The 9,942-nt window shown below is 34.6% G+C and overlaps 1 protein-coding gene across 1 annotated transcript; it reads right to left on the bottom strand.

The window, feature by feature from the left end:
* Positions 1-1,681: 1,681 nt before the first annotated feature.
* On the bottom strand, positions 1,682-9,764 carry LOC133519191 (uncharacterized). The gene is made up of 2 exons (XM_061853170.1): positions 8,611-9,764; positions 1,682-3,115 (listed from the first exon to the last, which is right to left on the bottom strand). Exons 1-2 carry the CDS (start codon positions 8,611-8,613, stop codon positions 2,057-2,059), a joined length of 1,062 nt encoding a protein of 353 aa, XP_061709154.1. The 5' UTR covers positions 8,614-9,764; the 3' UTR covers positions 1,682-2,056.
* Between the last annotated feature and the right edge of the window lie 178 nt (positions 9,765-9,942).

The raw sequence follows: 9,942 nt of genomic DNA, 5'->3' as shown, positions 1-9,942 counted from the left end.
CCTGCCATACAATTATATTTACAAAACAACCCCTTTAAAAATCAAGACAGAACTCGACCAAGGCGGTCGCTCCTGGATGAACGGTCCTTAGCAACCAAGCGTCACAAAGCGTCTGTATGTATGTTTTTTTTGTCTAACTTGCTAGCTACTTTTGGGCGCTAGAAGATTGTAAATATAATTCAAAGACCACTAAATATGGCAACACCTCACTGACCACTCTCTGATGCTCACTGGCTTTCGCATCGACCCGTGAGTGGGGGGCCGCCACTTGAAGGGATAAATAACATAGTTATAGATAAAATAATTTTGTTCATCAGAAAGTTTTGTATATTAATGTGTTCTTGTAAAAAAACTTTACGGAACAGATCTTAATTGTACTTCTTTCCACAGGAAAATAATACTCATTGAGGAAATTCTAACAACCTCAAACGCAATTAGGTTGCGATGTTTTTACACGGAGTTCCTATGGCCACCTCCTATCTCAATCATCAGATCAGCTCGATGGTACCATAATATTTAATTGTCACCCTATTTACATATGTATGCAGATTTTCAACTTCATCTGAAACCTCAGTGGGTCAAATACTTGTAATATTTGATTAGAGACATAGTAGACAGACAACAGACTGCTTCTGTATTAGACATTAATTAAAGTCAGTCAATTATATTCATTACTATATAACTTCGAAGTCGAAGTGTGTTTTTTGCCATTATAAACTTTAAATAATATATAGCAATTTTCTCGACTTTTGCATTTAAAGTTTATAATCGTCGTCGATTCAAAAAATAATAAAGAAATAGTCGTTACAGTTAGAGTCATGGTTCTTTTTTGTGAAGATAGCAAATTTTATCTACTTGTTGGAGCTACATATCCATACCTTATGCTTATGTTTTGAGTTATCTCAATACCTGCAAAAAATGCTACCTTTCCACGTTCACTCCCACAAATTACTTAGCATTGCTAGTATTCTTCCTTTTTTACTACGTACCCGAAATTTACTTCCATTGCATTTTTAAGGTCAACTAAGTTTTGAATAGGTATCTATATATGATTTAAAGAAGACAGTTGTAACTTTTGTCTGAATTAGTAAGTAATATTTTTTCGTCACAATATTATTTGGCATCGTTTTACTAGGTTCTCAGTTTGCCGCGGTGGCGGTGTACTCTAGTATTGTTTATATTTATCTAATTTTTAATTTCATTGAGTATAATTCTTAATCAATATAAATTTCCGAAAAAAGGACCGAGAACTAACAAACCAGAATACTGTTGGCGTCAGAATAAGGACGTAGGCGTGCTGCGGGCGCGGCGCGCGGGGCGCTCTACCACTTCGTCTGCTTCACCCCCTCAAAAACCTAAAATCTGTCTATAAGAGCGCCTTAAAACTAAACAATTCGCTTCGCTATAATGTCAGTATTTGTATATGTGTACAATACTACGTATGTAGGTACGTACTTTATCATGTAAAAACTAGTGCTTATGGCAATTCTTGCCGAGTCGATTCGCAGACTCCACTAGCGATTCGTGACAGAAACGAATGTTAGGAAAATGTTTTAGTCAAAGTATACCTAAATAATGTCATAATAATTATGTAGGTACATAATTATTTTCTTGAGTTTATGTTGACACACTGTACCTTAAGATTATAAGTAGGTATGGACAAAAAATCAAACCCGAAATATATATATTATTTATGTGGAAGTTTATTAATTATAAGCATTAAAATACAATGGCACTAAACCAAATAAAAAAAATATTCATATGTGTATGAATAAATAATAAACATAGGCATATAATTGTAATTGAATATATACACATCTTTACACGACCAGCGGCGGTATCATGGTTCCATTTTTATCACTTGTCACTACACCCGTCACTTCTGCGCTTACATACTTGTTAGAACGTGACAGGCATGTGACAAATGATAAAGAGCCGACCATCTTAGCCCTACAGGGTTAGCAAGGATACTTTAAAATAGTAAATTAGTATTGTTTTAGTAAAAAGAAACTTAATAAAGGCGGGCGGCCTTTTTGTGTTTTGGTAAAAGGGAAGATTATAATGGCGGGCGCACTTTTTTTGAAAAGCTGCCCATTATATTACCTGGTGGGCTGTAGTTTGCCACGACATACACATGACCGTCTTTTGACCTCGCCATGCCGACTCCTACTTCTTTGCTATCTTCCCATATAACTTGCGTAAAGTGTCCAGATCCTAAGTCGCTAGGTTCTCTGCCAAAACGATGGTCTTTTATTTCACTGTACCACTTATCTACCGGGTCCTTCCCAGATACGACAAAGTCAGGATCCGAAGACCAAGCATAGAAAATATTTTCTCCATAATCCTGTTGATCCCTATGTTCCATTCGTCCTTTTTTAACCAAAAATTTTGCCCATTCTTCAGCATATTTACCCAATTTTTTACTTAATTCTAGAGGAGGGATACCATGTTTTTTTCTATAGAAATTATGTGCTGCCAAAAATTCTTCTTCAAATTTATCGCCAGACAAAGATGTACTTTTAAATTTATTGACTAAATCCGACGCAATATCACCAAGATTTTTGCTATTTCTCTGGCCAGGCAATGGTGATGTACTCGAGTTTCGCGCAGTGCCGCTCGTTGGCATTCTATTTGATTTAAATTGTAAAGCGCCAGGAGGTAAAACATTTTTCACGAATTGATTACTGATATTTCCTGGAGGAAAGTAATGCGCTACCACGTAGAGCTTGCCCGTTTTACTCTTAGCACTTCCAATTCCTAGTTCTCTTGTGTTCCTCCAGATAATCTGGGTAAAATGACCACAGCTTAATACTTCGGGTTCCTTGCCGAACGAGTAATCGTTTATCTCACTATACCATTTGTCGATACAGTCACGTGCTCTTATTTTTATGTTAGGATCATGAGACCAACCACAATACACGTTTTCTCCATACTCTTCATGGAGGCTGTACTGCATATGATCTTTTTTTGCGAGTTCTTCGGCCCATTTTTGGCTAGTTTTACAAATATCTTTATTTAGTATGAGAGCAGGAGCCCCATGTTCTCTTCTGTAGTCATTGTGAACAGCCAATGCTTCATTTTCAAAATCATTGGATTTAGAGCCAAATAATTTACTCTGAAATATAAATAAATTTTAGTTGTTAAAAGTTCTAATTCGTGTACGTTTTGCATTATTTATATCAAGTTTTAGGTCTTTATTTAACATTTCCGTGTGGCCTCTTTCCTGTAACGTTTAGGTAAACATTACCAATAAATTACATGGTATACAGGATTAAGATATCGTTTATCACGGTATGTATACATTATCGATAGTGATGATAAAATCTTCGTTGCTCGCATAAGTAGCATAATTTGTAATATATAATAGCTCTTAAGGAGATATGGACTATGAGAATCAAGTATTGTAACATTGTCTTTTATACTCCCTTTTCTTAACTCTTTCTGAAAATGCCTACAAATTTTATTTATGATATGATTAAATAATAATTAATAATATTTCTGGTTGACGTAACTGGTGACCGAAGAGCTGGCGGCTTCCTCGCTCAACTTATCAGTATTGCGATACAACGAGGAAATGCCGCCAGCATCCTTGGTACAATGCCTCAAGGGCCTATTTGAGATATAAGCTAGTTGTAGTAATCATCTGTATATATCCATTATGTATATTGTTATTGTAAATAAATGTAATACTATTTAATAATAGTAATATTTTCTGACGTATAAGGGCAGGTCCATGTAGGACTTTTTTTACTTGATTCATTTCGATACCTAAGGTTATCTGAATCTCTTGATATGGAATTTATTTTGTAACATATTTATTATTAATAAGCTCACAATTGCGATTTTAGTTTAGATCTTTAGCGATAAGACAGCCTGTTGTTTACCTCTACTTTTAATCTTCTTTGATATTTTGTATTGTGTTATGTATCGTTAAAATATGTTTATCGGAACTATCGGAAGACGATAAACGAGAAGACCTTATGACAGCTCAAAAGTGCTACGAGAATTCCGGGCTCTCTCTGTAACGAATCCAGGTCTAATTCATAACCTATTATTAAAATCAGAATACTCCTGATTGTCTTTTACACTATTTGAATCACCTCTCGTAACATCTAACTGAAAGTCGGTGATTTTGGTAATCTTAGGATGAGTATCAGGCCTGTCGCTAACTATCATTTAGGTAATCCTAATTTTAACGCCTAACTAAGCTACAATAATTTAATATTATTTATGGCAAATCGATTAGTCACAATGGCATGCTATCGGCTGCCTTTCCTGTTAAATACATTTTGACAGACAGATTTCCATGTCATTTGTGGTAATATGTACGTTGTACATATTTACTCCATAATAATACTTACTACTTAACTGTTTAGGTACCAATTTAATTTAATCACCACTCCCATGTGAATAAGCTTATTATTCACGAAGGTTCCGTGATATTTATAATCTTATCGCAAATGTTTTGTTTTATTAGCTACAACTGCGAAACAGAATGATTATGAAAATAATGTACAGCTTTATGTAGATTAGAGTAAAAAAAATGGTTATTACACCAGTTACATTACTGGTTGAAGGGGAACTTGGAGTACATTTTTTTGGCATGTTTTTATTAGCTTCTTAACATGTTTTGCGCCATTGAACTATTTACATAAATAATTTCTTAACTTCCTTATATTTATAGTCGGATAACGGTATTTAGATAAATAAATAAATAATAATAAAATAAATATTTGGGAACAATCTTACACAGATCGACCTTGCGCCAAACTAATCGAAGCTTGTACTAACCAACGATATACATACTTATATAAATGAATACATACCTAGATTCATATACATAACATCCTATAACTCAGTAACAAATATTCGTGTCATGATTAACACATCTATAGATAACGGGATTCGAAACCGGGACCTCCTGCTTTATTGGCAGCAGCAGCTTCGATCACTATCGACTAATGTTTTTTTTTTCATACTACGTCGGTGGTAAACACCGTAGCCTATGTGTACGCCTGCAACTCCAGAGGAGTTACATGCGCGTTGCCGACACTAACAACCCTCCCACCCCTCGTTGAGCTCTGGCAACCTTACTCACCGGCAGGAACGCAACACTATGAGTAGGTTCTAGTATTATTTGGCTGCGGTTTTTCTGTCAGGTGGAGGTACTTCCCCAGTTGGGCTCTAACAAGCTAACAAGCCGTTAACCATTTGAACGTCACGCCTATAACAGTGAAACCTGGATAAGTGGGACATAGAAGGACTAGCAAATTTGTCTCACTAAAAGAGGTATTCCATTTCCCCAGGGTCTCAGGTGTAAATAAATTTCTGTCTCATTTAGTTTGAGGTGAGGATAGAGGTTATTTCAGTTACAGAGGTGGTTAAAAATGTATTTTGTAAAAAAATATGTTTAGGTTGTAATCTTTAACAATATATATAGGTAAAATAATCCTAGTCCTTCAGATTTTTTTAAGTCTGTTCAATTTTACGAATAGTTATACAATTGAAAGATTCAGACAGAATAAATTTGATACAAACTTAATTGCGTTTTTGTACTTTATAAAATGGTTATTGAATTTTGTTTTTTTGTGTAACTCATCAAGATTTTAGCTTTTGTTTCGATGGTTTTAACTATTTAAACTAACAAAATAAACCTTGAGAACGTTTAAACACAATTAAACAAATGCGGAATTTGTAGACTCAGAATTAGTAAAAAAAAAACGACAGTAACCTCATGAGTTAGAGAGGTCACAGATTGGCGTTAACTCAGATACATTATTATAATATAATATATTCCTATAATATTCTAAAAAACAATGGAGTAAATGTATTCTTTTATATAGTCGTATCGTATGACGACAGAGAGTATATTTGAGTTCTTTTACACTAAAAGAAGTAAAATATACTCTCTGTCTCAATAGGGTTGTTTCCATTTTTTTTTGAAACGCTTGTATTACGTTCTATATTAACTAAAAGTTACCCTAAAATTCAACTTTAATACTAAAAACGGCTTTTAATATGTTAAATTAACAAAATATACTTTGACAGATGCTTTCGCACCCAAAACGCTCTTTGAAAATTGTGTGACGTCACAGTTTACGGTTTGACACATAACTACATATACACATAGAAGATACGAACTGTCAACTGACATTTGTCATTTGTTGTTTATCGCCTAACTGCCAACAGTGTCAATCCGAGAGTTGTGACGTCATCTGAATCTTCAATGATGTTTCCAGTTTGGTCACGTGACGTGTGCCAAACGATATTTTAAATTCAATATTTACAAAAATATGGTCATTACAGGTCTCCTAAAAGTAGTTTAACATGTTCTTATAATCCAAATCCAAAATACAAAGTGCCGGGACCACACCACGGGTCCCAGCTAAGGAGGTTTCCCACTTATCGAAGTCCCACTTAACCAAGTTTCACTGTATACAAGGTGCCCGTGAGCATTGCGAGAGATTTTAACGGTGCATTCCTGATGGCAACAGAAGCAAATGTTATATGACTTTTTGTGAAATTCGAGAAAAATAAAATATTTTTTGTTTTTTTTTCCCCTTTTTTTGAACACTCCTGTACATAAAACGTATTTTTTATTGATAAACACATAACCTAAAATTAACTAAAAAGTTTTTTATTTTTTTATTTGGGGTTTTTTATAATCAATAGGTATGTCCAGACTAGACCTCAACGTGGCAATACCGCAGTCAAAAATGTGTTTTGAAAGAATGATTTCGAAAAACATTTAACTATCTCTGAAACTAGGCCTAATCCAGAAAATTTTATATGACATTTTAGTTTCTAAATATTACCAGAAATGCACCGTTAAAATCTCTCGTAATGCTCACGGGCTCCTTGTATACAACGCGCCTTTGTAAACCTTATCGTAATGCACGAAGGTTGATATTACACTGAAGCCGAGCACGTGAGTTGCCATCTTTGGCGATGTAAGGGTTAAACACTGTAGAGGTTCCGAGTATTAACGTTTTTGGTTAGTGACAGTGCATGCGTGCAATGCTCTATTGGTATGTAACTGGGTGGAAGTACAAATAAAAATCGGCCAAGATTATGTCGGGCCATGCTCAATGTAGGATTCCATAGGGTAGCTATGGAATCCTACATTGAGCATGGCCCGTCACCATAGACTTTAAACGGGTGCTAATTAATAAGTATCAAGCAACACGGAGTACTTTCACAGCGCTTTGGATGTCTTTTTACAATGAATGTATGATTTTTTCTATAAGTAACTCAAAATGGCTGAACTGATCATTTTCGCTAACGTTTTCATTGAAAAGGTATCTTTATTAAGCCCTATTTCCACTATTATTTTCGTATTTTTGGACTCTTTGTTCAGTAGGTTCGGAGCAATTATTTCCGAAATTGTTCATTTTATCCACAAATATTTGCTGGAAACCATTTTTTTTTTTTTGAAAATTCTATCTAACGACACCCCACAAAATATTTTTTTTTGATTTTAACTTATCACTTTGTCGGATTTATTGACACCAAATAAATGTTAAATTGCAGCTATCTAACTAACGATCGCGGAGCAAAGCCTCGGACTGACAGACAGACAGACGCACATTACGAAACTGTACGGGTTTCTCGTTAATTAAGGATCAAGATTTTAAACATACTTAGCAATTCTCTAGTCCGCGCAAATTCCACAGATTAAAACTAGAAGTTTATAAATTAATTCTGCACAACACATTTTCCAAACAGTTGGGAAGGGAATCTGCTTCTTAAATCTTTCTTTACATATTAAGTATGTAAATCAATTATTGTACAAAACGGTCCAAGTATGTCGCTTAGAACTAACAAAAATTTAATAACAGTACATTACGATAGAAGTGCAAAAATTAGGAAATTTGCAACGAGTGGAAATAAATTAAGGGAGGGAGTATTTTAAATCGATCCGAATTGCAAATTACCCATTAGCACGTGTATTGGACGTTTTACAGTACATATGGCCCTTTAAATTTTCGAAATAGACACGGAAATTGCTAATTACCGCACTAGTGCAGTAGAGTAACACAATATGTAGTGTAATTGTTAATATTATTGAACATTTACACTTTAACTTGTGGAATATACTTAGTGTTGGGTCTCGGTTCTTTTGAGTCTGAATTTGAAGAACTCGACTAGTTTTTACGAAACTTGGCGCTTAAAAAACTTCCGAGTCTTTTACGTCCCGAGGCGAGTTAATTGAGTCTTTATTAAGAGAACTCAAAAAGACCCGAGCCTCCGAAAAAAGACTCCGTCAACATGTTCATAGGTTTAATCTTAATAAAAGTAAAGACATTATGCGTTATTGTATTATTTGTGTGCCTAATCCACGAATATTACTTAAAGCCAAAGCATTTCGAAATTTTGCAAACAAAAAAATTGAGTGTTCTTTGAAAAGGACTCTAGTCCCCACAAAATACTCGAGTCGGGAACTCGTTGATCAGAACTCGAGTTTAGACTTAATATTATGTGAGTCTGAATCGAGTTTTAAAGAGAGGACTCAAAGGACTCGAGTCTTAACCAACACTAAATATAGGTACTTGTACTTAAATAATAGCGAAAACAACGTAACTATTACATTACATAAAATAATAATAATACCATTTTTCTACGGGTTCCGGGCACTGTCCAATTAGTTTAAAATGCGATCAGACGTGTAATGCCTGTCGTGTCACCAGAGATCCTGGCCAATTGTTGTGGCCCAGTTATGTTATTATCCTCGTTGGCGTCAAGTTCAACGAAGTACTGCCACGAACATTTGGTTGCGTTATCAGAGTAGATTAGTGACTTCCAATGAAAAGCGCAAAAAACAGATATGTCGAATTTTATGTAATTTTTAATAACATTTAGAGCGCCATTCGAACTTAACATTTACTGTCATTTTGAAATCTATTTGTGAAGTTTAAATACTGCTATTTTCCGGCATTGGCTGTACCGTGTCTTCTATCATAATTTGGGAAAACCACTGTATTGCTTCCTCGATAATACTATTGATTAATTAATTTATACTTTCTAGCACAAAATACATACAACAATGTACAAATTACGGGCTATAAGCCCAAACAGAGATACATACCTACAATCAGAACGGAGAGAAAAGTCTATTGATAAATTAAAAAAGGAAACTATGCTTTTTAAACTACGTATCTCGCTATGTGCACGAATGTCTCGCAACCTAGCATCCGCAAATCTAGGGGTAAACGTCAATTCATTACATCTTTCACCTATAAATAGAGTGCTTCTTGAGAAAGGTTTAGGTATAACTTTTTAAGGTTTTATGTAAATTGGTTGAAATATGACGATGTTGGCGGAAAAATCACGCTAGCTGTGATCGAAAACGCTGCCTTGAGCTATAACACAATGTATGGTGGGGTTGTCTCTCTTTCATGGGTCTACAAAAAAATCCGCGATTGTGAATGTCTATCTTTGAAGGATAACTTACTATACCCATTCTTATCTTCTAGAAAATGATCACAAAATATATGGCATTTTCAAAGCTATTTACACGGATACAGTATTAACAATTATCAAATTAAATACGTTTGTTATATAAAAAAAATCATACAGATTACAATGGTCCCTTACACTACAATTTTAATGAATATTTCAGGAGTAATCTTAAATTAGAGTTCCATTTCGAGCCATGTACATGTACCTTGTACGAAATGTTGAAGACGCTATATCCTTGATTAGTTCCAATTTTCATCACCCCATGCGCTGCGATCGCTTTATTGACCCCACCATGCACTTCGCATGTAGCCAATATATTCTATGTTCCTACATAAATAAATATACGTATATTATATTTATTAGAAAAAGATAAAATAATAAGTTGAAGTTAATATAGGTGAAGGTAATATAGGCGTCTAATAGGATTGACATTTATACCAACATCTTTATATTACATGCCATATTACTGTAACAGAGTACACA

This window comes from Cydia pomonella, chromosome 1 (assembly GCF_033807575.1).
Source record: "Cydia pomonella isolate Wapato2018A chromosome 1, ilCydPomo1, whole genome shotgun sequence".
Classification (NCBI taxonomy): Eukaryota; Metazoa; Arthropoda; class Insecta; order Lepidoptera; family Tortricidae; genus Cydia; species Cydia pomonella.
This window is presented reverse-complemented; position numbering and strand designations above follow the sequence as displayed.